The 17,158-nt window shown below is 49.6% G+C and overlaps 2 protein-coding genes across 5 annotated transcripts; one reads left to right on the top strand and one right to left on the bottom strand.

Annotated features, from left to right (window-relative positions):
* Positions 1–1,266: 1,266 nt before the first annotated feature.
* On the top strand, positions 1,267–15,071 carry CASP9 (caspase 9). Of its 4 annotated transcripts, none has more exons than XR_009489259.1 (13): positions 1,267–1,932; positions 2,849–3,062; positions 3,433–3,513; positions 3,675–3,706; positions 4,242–4,418; positions 5,099–5,188; positions 5,894–6,041; positions 6,386–6,565; positions 6,738–6,847; positions 7,465–7,900; positions 8,042–8,221; positions 9,640–9,822; positions 14,507–15,071. XR_009489259.1 is itself a non-coding variant. In XM_059866524.1 (10 exons), the coding sequence occupies exons 1-10, from the start codon at positions 1,801–1,803 to the stop codon at positions 7,555–7,557; spliced, it is 1,257 nt and encodes a 418-aa protein (XP_059722507.1). In that variant the 5' UTR covers positions 1,267–1,800; the 3' UTR covers positions 7,558–7,992. The 4 variants fall into 4 exon arrangements, 1 of the variants encoding a protein (XP_059722507.1); XR_009489260.1 differs by lacking the exon at positions 14,507–15,071 and adding an exon at positions 8,448–8,726 and having other exon boundaries at positions 9,640–10,228; XR_009489258.1 differs by lacking the exon at positions 14,507–15,071 and having other exon boundaries at positions 9,640–10,228.
* On the bottom strand, positions 9,450–11,482 carry LOC132337723 (chymotrypsin-C-like). Its single transcript, XM_059866525.1, has 8 exons — positions 11,408–11,482; positions 11,200–11,291; positions 11,027–11,124; positions 10,819–10,944; positions 10,601–10,737; positions 10,384–10,529; positions 9,580–9,732; positions 9,450–9,482 (listed from the first exon to the last, which is right to left on the bottom strand). The coding sequence occupies exons 1-8, from the start codon at positions 11,445–11,447 to the stop codon at positions 9,465–9,467; spliced, it is 810 nt and encodes a 269-aa protein (XP_059722508.1). The 5' UTR covers positions 11,448–11,482; the 3' UTR covers positions 9,450–9,464.
* Positions 15,072–17,158: the final 2,087 nt, after the last annotated feature.

Below are 17,158 nucleotides of genomic sequence, written 5' to 3'. Positions count from 1 at the left end.
GGAGCACAGATGGGACAGGTGACCTGAACTGGCCAAAGGGATATGTTCCACACCACAGAATGCCCAGTGTATCATCTGGGGAGAGTGACTGGGATGGAACTGATCTGGGTTCAGGAAGGGGATCTGACATCAGTCAGTGGGTGGTGAGCAACTGCATTGTACATCACTTGTTTTCCCCATCATCATCATCATCATCGTTATTGTTGCTGTTGTTGTTTTGTTGTTGTTGTTGTTATAATTTACCATTACTACTGTATTTTACTTTATTTTCAATTATTAAACTGTTATTTTCTGAACATACAAGTTTTACTTTGATTCTCCTTCCCATTCCATGGGGTGGGAGGAGAAGAGAAGGGGGAGTTGAGCAAATAGTTGTGCCTAATTTCCAGCTCAGCTTAACCCACCACAGCTGGCTTAGGGAATGTGGGTTGGATGAATGGGTGGTGAGGTGGATCAAGGGCTGTGTGGGTGGCAGAGCTCAGAGGGCATCATCCACTTGGAAGTCTGCAGTGGCTTCCCCAAAGAGCCTGGGTCCAGTGGTCCAGTCTTAATCAACTTGTTTATCAACAATCTGGACAGACTGACAGAATGTACCCTCAGCAGGTTTGGTGATGATATGGAACTGGGGAAGTGGCTGATCCACCTGAAGGTTGGGGGCTGGGTGACACACCTGGGGGACTGGCTGATCCACCTGAAGGCTGTGCTCCCATTCAGCAGGACTTTGAGAGGCTGGAGAATCGGGCAGAGAGAAACTTAATGATGCTCAACAAGGGCAATGCAGGTCCTGCCCCTGGGGAGGAACAGCCTCAAGTACCAGCTCAGGCAGGGGGGACCTGCTGGAGCATCTCTGCAGGAATGACCTGGGGGTCCCATGGTCAATCAGCTGTCCTGGAGCCAGCAGAGTGTCCTGGGGGCCAAGAGGCCCTGGGGTGCACTGGCAGGAGCACTGGCAGCAGGTCAGGGAGTGACCCTGCCCCTCTGCCCAGCCCTGGGAGGCACATCTGAGTGCTGTGTCCAGCCCTGGGCTCCTCGCCAGTGAAGGTGAGGAAGGGCCTGGAGCATCTCCCTTGCTGAGGTAAGGCTGAGGGAGCAGAGGCTATTCAGCCTCGAGAGGACACACAGCTGAGAGGGGCCCTCAACCCTGTCCCTGTCTGTCCCTGTCTGCAGGGAGGGTTCAGCCTCTGCTCCGGGGTGCGCAGCGATGGCACATGAGCAACGGGCAGGAACTGATGCACAGGAAGTTCCATCTGAACATGAGGAAGAACTTTGCTGTGCAGGCGACACAGTGCCTAGAGAGGGCGTGGAGTGTTCATCCCTGGAGATATTTTTAAAATACCCAACAAAACACCAAAACACAAAAGGACGGAATCCTGTTCCGTTTGCTCTGGGATGACCCTTCTGGACCACAGCAGGCCTCTATCAGCCTGACTCCGTGTGTGATTCTGGAAGTCCGAGACGGTGGCGCTTCCGGGCAGAGAGCTGCGCTTCCGGGGCAGAGAGCTGCGGTTCTGGGGCAGAGCGGCGCTTCCGGGCAGAGAGCTGCGGTTCCCGGGCAGAGAGCTGCGGTTCCGGGCATTGAGGGGTTTGAGCAGCAGCTCCGGGAAGGAACCGGCGGCGGGTCTGAGACAGAGGGGCAGGTGCGGGGCAGAGCAGCGAGTCCCGGAAGGGACCGGCGGTGGGTCCGGTCACTGAGTGGCGGCTCCGGGGCTGAGCGGCGGTCCCGGGCAGAGCGGCCGTGTGTCCCGGCGTTGAGGGGCGGTCCCGGGCAGAGCCCGGCTCCGGCAGCCCAGGCTCGGGGCCATGGAGGAGCAGCAGCGGCGGGCGCTGCGGCGCGGGCGGGCCCGGCTGGTGGCGGCGCTGCGGGTGGAGCCGCTCTGGGACCCGCTGGAGCAGCGCGGGCTCTTCACCCGGCCAATGCTGGAGGAGCTGCAGGTGGGCCAGGGAGCGGGACACTGAGCACCGGTGTGGCCCGGGGAGGGTCCGTGTTTCCTGAGAGCCGGGGATGGGGCATGGCGGGGTAGCTCCTGCATCCCCTGAGCCCTTGTGACAGGACTGAAGGGTGGCCCCCATGTCTCCTAACCCTCGTGACAGGCCTGAGAGGGGTGGCTCTGTGTCCTCTTGGGCCCAAAAGGGGAACCCATGTCCCCTGAGCCTGGTGACAGGTCAGATGGGTGGCCCCCAAGTTCCGTCACTCTAGTGACAGACGTGGGAGGGATTGTCTTGTGTCCTCTCAAGTGCAAGGGAGACTCCCCTCACTCTGGTGACAAGCTCATAGGGCAGCTCCATGTCCCTTTAGTCCTGGTGACAGGCCGAAAGGGATGGCCCTGTCCCCCTCACTCTGATGACAAGCCTGGCGTATGTCCTTATGCAGATAAGAAGTTTGAGAACTGCCCCCTCACTTCCCCCTTCTTGTCCCCAGCCTTGGCCAGTGCCAGGTGTAGGGGTTTCTCTTTGTGTCCCTATCCCAATCTGATGACACCCTTAAGGTGTTCTTTCTTCCCCCCTTGGTTACAGGTGACAGGCTTGGGGGTGCTTTTATCCCATCTTGCACACTGGTGACAGCCTAGGGGTGCCTTTTTGTCCCCAGAGGCCAGATTTGGGTGCTCCCTCTCCCCCTTTCCCTCTAGACCCCTCATCAGGCTGGGTGTCCCAGTGGTGACCATTGTTGTTGGAGAGACATTAGGGCTGGGGGTCTGGTGGGGGTCTCTGGATATTTCCACTCGCTTTTGCTGTTACTTAGCCCATGTCCATGTCCTGGGTGCAGATCCCACATTTCCCTGCTCAGAGTGGTCGGGAGGGCTGCCCAGGCACTGCACAAACCCCTGTTCTAGGTTTTTCTCCTCTGCAGAGCACTGGCAGCCGAGGGGAGCAAGCCCGGCAGCTGATCATTGACCTGGAGACTCGAGGGAAGCAGGCTTTCCCTGCCTTCCTCTCCATCCTGCGGGACACTGGGCAGGGCGACCTCGCCGACATGCTGATCCAGGAGTGCGAATCCCGGCCGGTGCCACCACTGCTGACGGACCTGCGACCCGTGGAGCTGCGGGAGGATAAACAGCATAAAAGTCAGTGCTGAGGGTGTAGTGTGTTTTTGGCAAACAGGGTGGCAGCTGGGATTCCTCTCACTGTTGTCAAGAGTCTGGGAAGTCATGATTTTTATTATCCTGGTAGAGGTGACTGTTGGAAGAACCATGGAATCCTAGAATGGTTTGGGTTGGAAGGGACCTTAAAGCTCATCTCATTCCACCCCCTGCCATGGGCAGGGACACCTTCCACTATCCCAGGTTGCTCCAAGCCCTGTCCGACTTGGTCTTGAACACTGCCAGGGATGGGGCCTCCACAGCTTCTCGGGACAGCCTGTAAGTCCTGCTTTTCAGCAGTGGAACCTTTTGAGCTCAGACTCATCTTCTGTATTTTTGTCCCATGCCATTACAGATGTGACCCCTCATGAACGTTTGTCTATCCCAGTCCAAGCCGAGAGTGAAAGACTTCAAATGCCTTCTGTGCCAGCCTGGGGTAAGCCACATTCCACTCCTAGAGCCACAGCATGCCAAAGGCTCATTTCCAGTGTGGTGGGAAGAGGAAATACATATGTGTTGGGAAAGACATGAACTCTAGAAGTGTGGTCTTGTTGTGGAGTGTGGTGAACTGAATCCTGTGCCTGTTTTGTGTTGTAGGTTCTGCTGTTGACAAGAGGAGCCGTGACCAGGTTAGTATTTGAGAAGGCTGAAAGTGTTCCCTACTAGGCAAAAGCTCTGTGCCTCCTGGGTGACTTGCGAAAATATTTCTGGAGGAGCTGGTTCTCACTTTGTTATACCTGAGCAGTTCTCCAAGGCTTTAACAGGGCCGATGGTCTCAGAGTGGATCAGTCATTAGCTACATCCTCCTTAAGATTACCACAGTGATAACACAAATTCTTGGCTCCTTTTGGTGAGGTTTGATGATGATGCCTAAAAAAATTTCCCAGAAATTTCAACTTGCTGTTGGACATGCTACAGATAAAGCATCAGCTTGTTTTCCACAAAGGCTTTCCCCAGTTTAGTGGGTTGTTTCTTGTTCCCAGCTGCTGATGAGATGTGTGTGGAGAAAGGGTGCTTCTACCCATCCCTGGGACCAGAGAAATTAAAAAGCTGTGAAATGAGCCACTTAAAGGACTCCCATTCCTCACTGGCATTGTATCCTGCTGGATTAGCCAGCAAGCATTTAGAATAAGATGGAGTTTAATTGTGACGTGTCCCTGGCAGTATTATGAGATGAAAGCGGATCCCTGCGGACACTGCCTGATCATCAACAATGTCAGTTTCTCCAGAGACTTGGGTCTGTCCACCCGAGAAGGCTCTGACATTGACTGTGAGAAGCTGGAGAGGCGCTTCAAGGCCTTGCGCTTCACCGTCCTGACCCGGCGGGATCTGAAAGCTCAGGTGAGGCTGGGTGTGTCCTGCTGACACGAGGGATGAGAGGTCAGCCCCTGGAAGCAATGGGAATGCTTTAGGGGATTGTCTTGTGTTAGCAGCAGACCAAAAACCTCTCACAAAGAAACAATGAACCACTTGCATCCTCTTACTTTATTGTTGCGCCACAATTGCAGAACGGGAGAGGACCTTGCACATTTTCATCCCTCTGCATGAATTTTGAATCCTTGTTGAGATTTGTAGGGATTTGGTGAGGCTGTGTTTTTGGGATAGCTTGGACAGCTGTGTCATGTCTGTCTGTGCCATCCTTGACTGTTACTGGAAGTGTCAGGGGGAACTTGATCATCTGAAAGTAAAATATGGTTCTCTGCTCACCCACCAGCTCCCGGTCAGAAGCAGTGGATTTCACATAAATTATGTGGAAATGTGCTTTGGTTTGTGGTGCTGTGTTGTAAAGAGTGTAGAGAGGTGATAAATCTGTGTGATTAAAGCAGCCAGTGTTAAATAAGGGCAGAGATGCAGAAATACTCACTCTTTGCCAATGGCTTTTGCCAGCTGTTCTCGGGGCTCATGTTACCCTGTGGTAGAGGTTGACAAGATCCATGGCAGTGCAGTTAGAACAGGGCCTGGCAGTAACCTGTGGCTGACATATGGTTCAAAAGACTCTCATTGTGATGTTTTCCACACAGGAAATGGTGTTGGAGCTGCTGAAGCTGTCTCGGCAGGACCACAGTGCTTTAGACTGCTGCATTGTGGTCATCCTTTCCCATGGCTGTCAGGTGGGTTTGTCCCATCTCTCCCTTTGTTCCTTTGCTGTGGGAAGGGGTTAATTCCCTGTCCTGTGGTCTCACACAGGGTGAGAGGGAAGTGGTCTGTCAAAACCTTGTTCTGCCGTTGCAGTACATTTTAAAGAGTTACACCAGAGAAGACCACACCAGAGAAGCTCCTGTTTTCTTTAACCCAGAGTACTGGGTTAAAGAAAACAGGATCTTCTCTGGTGTGGTCTGATCCAGTGGTGCTAGTGGACAAGCGTTTTCCATTTTGGAAGTTGGGCCTAATAATTTGGAACTGCATGGAGGTCCCACTCACCCTCATGCTGTGGTGATTCAGTCCTTCCCATTCTCCAGCTCTGACTGGGAGATGCTATTAGCAATAAAGCCTGTTTATTCCAAGTCAGTTCTTAAAGGATGAGGAGAGGCATTCTTAGGAAAATGGTGTATGGTGTGTGCTCGTTGTACCAGAGGATGAAGAACTCCTTTGCTGTAGTATGTGGGATATGAGTTGGATAACATAAGTTGGATTGCTGGGTTTTAGTGCATTTCAAATATCTCCTGGATGTCCCCTCACCCTGACTTGGCCACAGGGATTCCCACAAACACTAGGATTTGTCCTGGTACCTTTGCCTTGAAGCACCTGACAGGATGGGCTCCCTCGGAACTGGCCTTGCCTTCCCTGTCACTAACTCCTGCATTTTCCTCTTGCAGACGAGCCATATTCAGTTTCCTGGAGGCGTTTATGGAACGGATGGAAAACCCATTCCCATAGAAAAGATTGTGAACTATTTCAATGGGTCCAATTGCCCGAGTTTGAGAGGAAAACCCAAACTGTTCTTCATCCAGGCCTGTGGTGGAGGTGAATCTTTGTGTTGGCTCCAGTGGCATTGGGCTGTGGAGATGTGGTCAGGCTGTGGCTTTGGCTCCCTTTCTGTTCATTGACTGCCCCTCTCTCCAGCTGTCTTCTCACACCAGCTGCCTCTTACCATGTGCTGAGAGGCCAACTCTTCACACACAGTGAGGAATTCTGTATAAACTACTAATGACTTTGACTCAGCTGTGCAGCCAAACAGCCAAAAAACCTTACTTTATTCTAGGGCCTTTTTCCTTTTCTTTCCCCCTCTTTTCTAAATGTTGATGTACAGCTGTGAATCTCTTGAGTGGGATGGACGTCAAGAGTTGTCTTGTTGCTGCTTTTTTCAGAACAAAGGGATCAAGGCTTTGTAGTGGATTGTGATTCGCCTGAAGAGGAAGCTCCTGGGGGTTCCTTGGAATCTGACGCGACCCCGTTTCGGGTTTCATTGGATAACGTAGATGAGCCCGATGCCATTGCCAGTTTGCCCACACCTAGTGACATCTTGGTTTCCTACTCAACTTTTCCAGGTGAAACAGCCTGTGCAAATCCTTTTCTGATTATGGGGGAATTAGCAAAACAGTTGGAGCTTCATGGCCAAAGATAGGGGCAGTTCAGGACAACTGGGCTCTGTTGGAGCGCCAGGAACTTGTTGGAATACGAACAACAGATGGGTTTGGCATAACACTCCTTTCTCTGAAGGTTTTGTCTCCTGGAGGGAGAAGTCGAGTGGCTCGTGGTATGTGGAAATGCTGGACAGTGTGCTGGAACAGTATGCCCATTCGGAAGACCTGCTCAGCATGTTAGTGAGGGTAAATATTTTTTTTGTTCTCCCTTTTGCTGATGAAGGAAATAGTCAGGGGTGTGATCAGTTGGGGCATGGAGGCCTACACTCAAAAAAGGAGTGAGGATCTTGCGTTTAGGGACGGGCTCATTGGAGGTACTGCAGAGAGGTTTAATTACAAAGAAAGTGTCTGGCCTCAATCTGCCAAAAATCACTGGAGGTTTCTCCAGTGAGAAGTAATCTTGGCAATACAGGCTTTAATCCTTCTGAAGAAATTACTATAAAATGTCATGGCTTGTCCTATCCAAGCTGATGAGATTTGGGTACTCCTGTAAGTTTGTCCTGGGGGTGGAGGAGCACAATGCACAAGGATATGGCATGAGTCTGGCTGATCAACATCTTCCTTTGTGTGCCTTGTTGACTCAATATTGCCAAAGTTGTGTACAAGTGTAGGTGCCCCAGATACGTTTTCTGTTCTCCAGGGGTAGGAGAAAAGTCCAGTGTGGAGAGAGAGAGGACTTACAGAATCACCTTGTTGTTGTTTTCTGGTTGTTGTGGTGCTTCTTTGGCCACCTTGGCATGGCACCCATTGATTCCCAGGGATGGGGAGAGCATCCCATTCCTCAGCCTCTCTTCTGTTCCCAGGTGGCACATGCTGTCTCTGCCAAGGGGAGGTACAAGCAGATCCCAGGATGTTTCAATTTCCTCCGTAAAAAATTTTTCTTCATGTGCCACTGACACGTGGGCTCCGAGCCCCCTGCCAAGCACTGGAGATTCTTCCTGTGGCTGAATGAAGTCTGTGCCCACCACGACTTGGTGTCAGTGCTCCCTGTGGATTTTGTCTGTGTGTCCAGATGTTTGTCTGGAGAAATGTGATCCGCGAGCGCTGGCTTTGCCATGGAGTGGAGATGAGATGGAGATTGTGCTGTGCCAATGGGAAATGTTGTGGATGGAGCAGGAAGTCCCTTTGCTGGAGAAGAGAGCCAGAGGAGAGCACTTCTGGCTCATCCTGACACAACCACACTCGGCCTCAGAGTGTTTTTCTTTGCTGATCATGAAATTTGTGTCCTGTGCTGTCCAGGTAACTGATTGAGGGGACGAGGGTCTGCTGTTCAAGTGAAATGGGATGAGTTTTGCAGTCAGTGTTTCTAATAAATGCAATTAAAGAGCAAATCTTTAGCTGTATTCCCTTGTCTGTTCCATCTCCTCATTGCCATTTCAGCACTTCCTGAAGGCTCCTCTGAAGTGGGAAGAGTAGGAACCTTCATTCATGTCTGTGCTGCTCTGTCTGGTCATTTACAATGTGGCTGTGCAGGCTATGGAACATCCTGATCCTTTTGAGGAGTCAGTTGGGAGTTACAGCAGGAAACTGATGAGGATTCATTGAAATACCAGTGCTGAGGTAAAGTTCTTAAGGAGCTGCTACCATGATGGCCTTGGGTCAGAAATCCTGCATCTGTGTTGGATTTTGAGGGGGGAAAGCATCCTTGGAGCCACCCTTGGGAGGTGCAGAGGCCTTATGGTAAATCTTTGCTGAGGGGTGCTTGGGGATTCCCAGGGAACCTGGGAATATCCAATCTGCTTTTGCAGTCACTGAGGATTTCCATGCTCCTGTGGGAGCATTTCAGGTGCTTTGAGGGTGCTGCAAGAGGAAGCCAAGCCTGCCCTGAGCATCCCAAGGAGGGTCCAGCTGGAGCTGGGGTGTGGCTGTGATGGCCTTGCCTGTTCTCAGGTGTTTGTGAGAGCTCCTGGTTGTCTCCTTCTCTGTTCCCCTTCTCCATCCCCCAAGGGAGTGGGGCTCTAGGCTGCCCTGTCCCGTGTTGTCCAGCTTTGTACAGAGCATCTGGGTGTGCAGGTGATCCCAAGGCTGATCCCATCTCCTCTGGACCTGTTGTCCTTCAGGAAAGGTGACCCTGCACTCTTCCCCTTGTTTATTTCCCTGCTTCCCTCACTAAGAAGGCATTGGGACTGGGGCTGGGGTTACTTTGGGTAGAGATGGCTCAGCCTTGTCCCTCTCCTTTCCGTGACATGGACTGCAGTGGCTGCTCCTTCCCCAGGGCATCTCTGGCAGAGGTGAGAACAGAGTGGGAGCACTCCGGCAGCACAGGTTGGGGAGGGAGTGTGGTGGGGCTGCGGAATGACTCCCAGGACCAACCCAGTTGCCTCAACACCCCCATTACAAATCTGCTGCCATCAAGTAGCCCAGTTACCAGCAAGATCCCCTGAAACATCCCTGCACTGGCCAAGACACCTAAAACCTCCTTGGGCCAACTAGGGGCCCTATAGCCCCTCTCCAAGATCCCTAAAGCCCCCCAGGACCGCAGGCCAGATTCCAGCCACTCTCCCATCAAACCACCAGCCAAGCCTTGAACCCTTAGGCTTGGTGATGGCCATGGATCTACTCTTAGCTGGGAGTGACTCGTGGGGCATCTCTGCCCGCTTTAGGCTCCCCAGGAGCCTGCCCAGCCTCGCTGCACAATGTGGGGGCTCTCCCCAGCACACAGGCAGAAGCCCAGGACAACAAGGTACAGCCAAGGTACAGCCCCTTGGTTCTGCTCCACCACGTCCCCTCGAAAGAACCACATGAGACCAGCTTAGCACTATTGCCTTTATCACACTCAGTGCTTGTGCTCCATGCTGTGTCCTCAGTTCGTGCTCATTTTCTGCCAAAGAAAGACACAGGGAGGCTTATGGTGAGACGGCTGGCAGGGCAGGGCCAGGGTGGCCAACCTGCATGGGGGCAGAGGAAGGGGCACCCACCTTGTTGATCCAGTCAATGTAGGCAGACACCCGGGTGAAGACTGTCGGCTTCTTTTTCAGGTTGCAGCCCAGGCCGGAGCCGAAGCTGACAATGCCGTCGACCTCCCAGATCCCATCATCGCGCTGGCAGTTCAGGGGGCCCCCAGAATCGCCCTGTGCAGAGAGACAGTGTGGGCCATCGCTCCTGGGCACCCTGTTGGCACACCCCACATCCCACACAGCAACCACCACTGTCATAGGCAGGTAGAAGAATTATAAAAGAAAGGCCTTATGAAATCAGACCTCGCTCTGCTAAAATTGCCAAAGCTGGCCTGTCATTTCTTCTAAGTGCAGCTAACAAGTGATTTGCAAGTTCCCATGTGAAGCTATTTTGCAAATGAGAGGTTCGTTTAATGCAACAATCTATTCTGAGGGTGAAAAACAAATGCACCTCTGTAAACAATAAGATTTGTCCCATGAGAACTCACAGAGGGAAAACGGAAACATATCTAGAGAGAGAAAATTTGGTAGACTTAATCAACAGCGCTTACCAACCAGTGAACTGAATTTTACTGTATTGCTGGCCAGTTAGGATTAACACAGTGCCTTCTGATACTTCCTATAAATGTGAGTTTTGTGGATAAAAAATTTGCTTTCTGCATGAACAAAATGGAGTCTTGGCTAATCTATTCCATCACACCACCATGACTCCATCCCCTCCCTCCTGTGATTCTCATGGAACCTGTTTCCCTGCACTGCTCCAGCACCACTCTCAATCCTACTCTGGGCTGGGGGCAGCTGCCACTCAGCAGTTCCCACACTCACTTTGCATCCAGAGACGACGCCGTCACCGCCGGCGCACACCATGGTCTCGAGCACGAGGCTGCCCCACCAGTCCCACTTGGAGCAGGTCTTGTAGTCCACCACAGGCAGCAGAGCCTGCTGCAGGATCGTGGCCAGGGGCCCGTTGGCTGCAATGAGAGCCAAAGCTCGTACCTCACACCCTCGGCCTGCAACCCCTTCCTGGGGACACCCCACTTACTCCTGATGCGTCCCCAGCCGGTGACATAGCAGGGGTAGTTGTTGGGCAGGATCTTGTCGGCAGCCGGCAGGCAGGCGGCACGGATGGTGTCAGTCTCCTGCACCTCCTCTGCCAGCTTGACCAGGGCAATGTCGTTGCTACAGGGGGACATGAACCATGAGGAAGTCGTCCCCAGCTTTGTTGCCCCCCACCCACTCCTGGATATATTCCATCCCTACATGATGAGGTAGGAATCCCAATCTTCATGGACAATCATCTTCTCCACACCCACGGCCACAGAACCGGGCTCGTCATCCTCTGACAGGTCCTGCATGCCCAGCACCACACGATAAGTCATGGAAGAGCTGCCAGGGAGACAGGGAGTGTCAGTCCCCACAAGTATCTCACCCTGCTCCTACAGATGCCCCCCAGCACCCCAACACGCACCTGATGCAGTGGGCAGCTGTCAGCACCCACTGGGGGGCAATGAGGGTCCCGCCACAAGTGTGGTACCAAGACCCAGAGCGGCTGTACTGCAGCGAGATCTGCGAGGGCAGAGGCACAGGGTCAGCAGGAATGTCCCCATCCCTGTCCCCATGCCCATCCCTGTGCCCCCTCACCTGCCATGGCCAGCTGTGGGCTACAGCATCTTCACCGCCCACCACGCGGGAGCTCAGCTGTGGTGGCACGGCCGGCTGACCGCATCCATAGGCTGTGTGACACCCGGCAAAGGGGCATCAGAGGCTGCCTGTGCCCGTGCCCAGGGCCAGGGCAGGCCCCATGCTCCTGTTCCCCCTGCCCTGACCCTTCCCCATCCCCTGCACCTACCGTAGCCCAGCAGCACGATGAGACAGACAACTCCCAGCATGGTTGTGCCTAGCAAAGGTGCTGTGGTGGGGCTGCTCACCCCTCTTATAGTGTCTGGACTGCTGGGGACCTTGGAGTGTCCCTGCCGGCTGCTGACACGTGGGGACTGTCCCACGCTGTGGGCACAGGGGCTCCTCAGCCCCACTGCCCCCTCTTATCGCACTCACCATCCCACCTGGGAATGGCCACATCTGCCCCTCATGTGCTGGCACCATGCCGGGACCTGGTGGGGACACCTGGCCCTGCTCTGGGAAGGGGTACAGGGTCCCTGCTGGGACATAGGGTCACTCCCTCTTGGGGCAGACCCCCACCCATGATGCTGTCAGTGAGGTGCTGGGCAGCCCTGCTGCCCCCCAGCCCTGAGCACCGAGTCCCCCAGGGCACTTTTTGCCCCCTAGCCCCTCAGTCCCCCAGGGAGAAGGTGCGCCTTTTCCTGAATTGCTCATCATTGGGTGTCTCTGAGTCCCTGTCAGTGCTTGTTCATCTTGTGTACCCATCCTAGGCACATCTGGGTGCTGGTTCCTGGCTGCTGCCTGGGCTGTGGCATCATCGTGGGTTCCAGTGTACATTCTGTGCTCAGCAAAGCCTGGGGGTAATGGCTGTGCCATGTATGACTGCCAAGTGCATGCGTAAGGATCTGGGTGGCTTTTGCTTTGCTTTATGTTGTCATTTTGGATTGTTGTGTTTATGGTTTGAAGCTGAAGAAGTTTATTTTGGGGGTTCTTTTTGTATCTTTGTATCTTTGGCTGCTGGTAGGTGCCCCAGAGCAGTGGTGGAGGCCAATGCCCACATGTGGCTGGAGGAAGAGCCCCTGGACAGGTGGCTATTTCTGCCAGAGGGAGCCAGGGCTAGCCAAGCACCCCAAGGGAGTCTAGCAGGAGCTGGGATGTGGCTGGAATGGCCTTGCCTCTGTCCAAGGTTTTCCAAGAACTCAGTGGCACATGTGTCCCCTTCCCCATGGCCGTGCAGTGTGAGATTCTGCGTTGCCCTGTTCTGTGTTGGCTACTTCTGCACAGAGCACCTGGGTGTACAGGTGGTGCTGGGGCTGATCCCATCTCCCCTGGACCTGTTTTCCTTTAGGAAAGTTGACTCTGCACTCTTCCCTTTTGGGATGTTAGGAGACACAAGACAGAAGATGGACTTCAAACCTAGTTAACTTGAGAGATTTGATAAGAGGATGCCTTGGCAAAAGCAAAGGGAACTTTGAAAATTAGACCTAGATTGCAGGAAGATTCCATCAGATGGGTTTACTGGAAAAAGAAAATCCCATTAAACTCTGCAAGTAAGAGATGTTATTTGCATATGTGAAAAACGCCAATTACTTGTTTTTAAAATTTTAAAACTTAAATAGTAATAAAAGGATTATGAAAATAGTAATATAATTAGAGTAATAAAAATTTGAACAATTGAGATTAGGACAATACAAGACAATAAAGACAAAGAGTTACGGATGGTCCAGGTACCTCTTTCTGGGCAAAATAAGCCCGAAAAAGGACCCACGTTAACAGAGAATTAACCCTTAAAAGCAACAGCCTGTTGCATATTCATACATCTCATACATGATGCATAAATTCCATTCAAACAAAGGATTCTGTCTGGTCAGTGTCAACTTCTTTCTCTGAATCCTAATGGTGCCTTCAGGGCTGAGCAAGGCGGGAAGAACTCCATAAGAGAGCAATGAATTCTCTGAAAGATTTAGGTGTCCTGTGGCTGCTATCTCCATGCGAGTCCTCTCTTGAAAAACTATCTTACATAGCATAGTTTTTATTTTAACATTATGTTTTAACCTAAAACTATATTTAGCACACTACTTGAAAACATTAATACAGCATAACTTTCCAACATAACACATATAACATTCATTTCAATATTTGCGAAAAGCCAATCATAAAATATGCATTTTTCCCAATTGCTATTTTTATAACCATTTTAATACTATTAAACTTTTAAAATTTTAAAACAAGTGATTGACATTTTTCACAGGCCTCCCCCTTTTCGAAACAGTCCTTAAAAGCAATAGCCTGTTTCATATTCATGTATCTCATACCTGATGCATAAATTCTTTTCAAACAGAGGGTGTTCTCTGGTTATTGTCAACTTCTTCCCCTTAATCCTCTTGGCTCCTCACAGGCAGGAAGGAGATGGAAGAAAGTTGGTCTTTTCTGATGAGGCAATAATTCTTCTCCTAGATTTAGGTGTCTTGTTGCTATTATATCTGTGTAAAGAATTTCTTGATTATCTCATCCCTTTCTTGAGCTAGTTAAAAAAGTCTTACATCGCATTGTTTCTATTTTAACATTATAACTTAAAACTATATTTACCACACTACTTTAAAAAATACAGTACTATTAATTAAAACGACATAACACATACAGTATTCCTTTTTAATATCTGCAAAGAGCCAATCATATAATATGTGCTTTTCACAAGGCCGGATCCAAAACTCCCAGTATTTGCCCTCGGTGCTGTAATCAACATCGGTCTAAGTATGATTTTGAAGGGTGTCCAATACCGGGAAACCGGAGCCGGAGCGTGGCACCACGCGAGGAAGGAGATGCCCCAGCATATTGCAGCTTGAATTGCTGCTAGTAAAGTTCAGGGTAAAGAAGCAAAAAAGGCTTTTACATAATATCCATAGATGTTTAAATCAGCTGCACGGTGAGATGCTCCTCTCTCAGACACACACGCAGCCGGAGGGTCCAGCTCTCTCCCTCCAGGGGGCCCCAGGCTGACCTTGGTCTCTGGGCAGTATAAAGGTGAGGCCCAATCAGGGAAAAGGGAGGGAGTGGCTCAGGAACAGCAATGTTCAGGCATAGGAACAGGGGAAGGAGCCAATGGGGTGTAACTTAGGAGAAGTCCTTCCAGGGCCTCCACACCAGCTGATGCCTCAGAGGGGACCAAGCCTCAGCACAGCCGCCGCCCCAGGCAGCCTTCACCAGACCGCAGGCAGCCCTGGCCAGACCGTCACCGACCAGTCACCCCCAGGCAGTCCAAGAATGGACCTGGCAATCTCCAACACAGCAGTGTTGCTTGATTCATCTGTTCATTTGCTTCCCACAGGAGTTTTCAGACCACCTGGACAGTGTGTGCATACTTGGCTTGTTCTCCCTGGAGCTATTGACTCTGACTCCTGGCATGAACTCCGCAGCCACCCTGTGTAGTCCTGGCCGGAAGCAATATAGCCCAATGTGGCATTCACGTTCTCTGAACATGTTTCCTTCGCCCAGAGTTTTTCTCCTGGGAAGCTGAAGGGCAGCAAGAGGCCTCAGAGAAAAGAAAAACAATTCTTGTGTCATTTGCTTCTCCTGTGTTGTGCTCATGTGGAATGTGTTTGGAAGCTGAAAGGCAGCGAGAGGCCTCAGAGAAAAGAAAAACAATTCTTGTGTCATTTGCTTCTCCTGTGTTGTGCTCATGTGGAATGTGTTTGGAGATTGTTTACCAAAGGTGACTGCTTGATTGGACTCTGGTGTGAGTTGTTTTGACTCATTGGCCAATCAGGGCCAGGCTGCATTGGGACTCTGGAAAGAGTCACGAGTTTTCATTATTATCCTTTTACCATTAAGTATCTCTTCTGTATTCTTTAATGTAATACAGTATAATAAAGTAAAAATTAGCCTTCTGACAACATGGATTCCTCCTCATCATTCCTCCTGGACATCGGGAAAAAATATTTACAATAGCCCAACTCATATTTTCCGTGGCAGCACCCCTATCTGCATCCCTGATAACTGAGAAGAGGGAGGGGGGTTTTGGTTCTGCAGGGGTCCCACAGGTCTCAGTGTCCCACGTGCCAATGCAAAGTGACTCTGAAAGGCAGAGACACTTCTAACAGGACTCACTGATACAAAAAAATGATGTGACTGTTACCTCAAAGAGCCACCGGCCCAGTGATTGGCCATTAACTCTCCCGAGTGGGTGGGAATTGCGAAAGCCTGCAAAGCCAACACGCAGTGTAAATAACAGGGCCTTATGGGAGGATAGCCACAGTTAAACTTCTTGTGCTGTCTGTCCCCCTGGTTTTGTGGGAGAGGGATATGTTAATATAGTGGGGAATCTTCATGCATTCAGATTTTGTACAGGAGTCACTGGGGACACTCACACCCCCACAATGGTCCCTGACTGAAGCACCCCAGGCACTTTCAAGTATTGGAAGGAGCAACCCAGCTATCAAAAGCCATAGTTCACACAGATCTAAAGCCCTGAGGGACACCTAGCCCTGGTCAAACTGGTATATTACCAGTTACTTGTATTTTTTTAACAATGTATTTTGTTGTAAATTTTTCAGTACAGCTATTTAGTACTATATAACTAAATATTTTTTTGATTTAGCCTTCAGTGTTTATATCCCATTCCTCTCAAACTTAAATCTATCCTACAAGCAATCTTTAAACCTGCTGCAAGGAGTGCAGCCACCCCTTCCTGGCACCAGCAAGTGTTGAGATTTATCTTCTAATTTTAGTAGCTTGTGATTCGTGATTTTTAACAGGATTGTTACTAGAAGAATTCAAAGGTGTTTGTATAGAGGTGGTGTCTTCTTAAATATTAGTAACATAGGAAACCTGCATAGTTCACTGAGAGTAATGAGATAAGTCGTAAATTCAAGATTCTTTAGCTCACATTCAAGACAAACCTTGAACTTAATCTGCAGTAATTATTTGAGACTTAACTCTACTGTCAGCTTTATTAAGTGCTTGCTTTTTACTCCATAGTTCTAACAAGGTAATATTATTGTAAATATTTCAGTACAGTTGTTTACTTGCATGTTGTTTACTTTGATGATGTGAAAAATGTCATTCACTTGTGTTAAAATTTTAGAAGTTTAATAGTAATAAAAATTAGGACAATATGAGACAATAAAAAGCAAAGAATTACAGATATCTGGGTGCCTGGCATTCTGCCAAAAGGCAGACCTTGCTAACAAAGGACTCCCCCTTAAAAGCAACAGTCTATTGCACATTCATATATCTCATACATGATTCAAACATTCCTTTCAAACTAGGGTGTTTCTGCTTAATTTCAGCTTCACCCCCTCATCTTGTAAATCAATCTTTGGTTCTTCAAAGTTTGGGCCTTCCCGATAAGGAGGGAATAATTCTTTTCTTGGGATCTTGTTGTCTGTTTGCTGCCATCTCTATATTTTCCATTCTTTGAGCTAGTTACAAAAAGTATTTTACATCACAGAGTTTCTATTTAATATATGCTGTAGCCTAAAAACTATATTTACCACACTACTTAAAAGAGATTAATACAGCACTACTTAAAAGAGAATAATATAGCAAAACTTTCCAACATAACACATATAGTATTCATTTTAATATTTGCAAAGAGCCAATCATATAGTATGCATTTTTTACAATGTTTAACTGTTTGACAAATTTTCAGTAACCTTTTTGTAATAATAGAGTTTAAATAAGTTAATTCTTTTTAAGATTAATTTTTGCTTAGTCTCAGTGATGTTAACTTTAAGTTCTTTTAGATATATTTATTAAGGTTAAGTTTTAGCAAAGTTAATTTTAAGTTTTGTTGAAGTATACATGTTTGAATTACAAGATATAATTCCTTTGCTATACAAGTGAATGACATAAAGCCTGAATGAATTGTTGTCAAAAGTTGCTCATTTTAATTACAAGATACAGCTTTTTTACTATAGCAATAAAAACAATTTTTGCTATTTTATTTTTTTATAAGTAGTACTGGAAAATGAGTCTCCAT

The sequence above is a fragment of the Haemorhous mexicanus genome, chromosome 23, assembly GCF_027477595.1.
Source record: "Haemorhous mexicanus isolate bHaeMex1 chromosome 23, bHaeMex1.pri, whole genome shotgun sequence".
Classification (NCBI taxonomy): Eukaryota; Metazoa; Chordata; class Aves; order Passeriformes; family Fringillidae; genus Haemorhous; species Haemorhous mexicanus.
The sequence above is the reverse complement of the archived record's forward strand: the minus strand, read 5'-3'. Positions and strand labels throughout refer to the sequence as shown.

Bases quoted from the DNA above. Each gene is read 5' to 3' on its own strand.
- LOC132337723 (XM_059866525.1), bottom strand. From the start codon at position 11,447: ATGCTGGGAGTTGTCTGTCTCATCGTGCTGCTGGGCTACG. The intron at 11,292-11,407 runs GTAGGTGCAGGG...GGTGTCACACAG, and splicing joins CATCGTGCTGCTGGGCTACG to CCTATGGATGCGGTCAGCCG. The intron at 10,945-11,026 runs GTGCGTGTTGGG...TCTCCCTGGCAG, and splicing joins ACAGCTGCCCACTGCATCAG to CTCTTCCATGACTTATCGTG.
- CASP9 (XM_059866524.1), top strand. From the start codon at position 1,801: ATGGAGGAGCAGCAGCGGCGGGCGCTGCGGCGCGGGCGGGCCCGGCTG. The intron at 3,514-3,674 runs GTAAGCCACATT...TTTGTGTTGTAG, and splicing joins GCCTTCTGTGCCAGCCTGGG to GTTCTGCTGTTGACAAGAGG. The intron at 3,707-4,241 runs GTTAGTATTTGA...TGTCCCTGGCAG, and splicing joins ACAAGAGGAGCCGTGACCAG to TATTATGAGATGAAAGCGGA.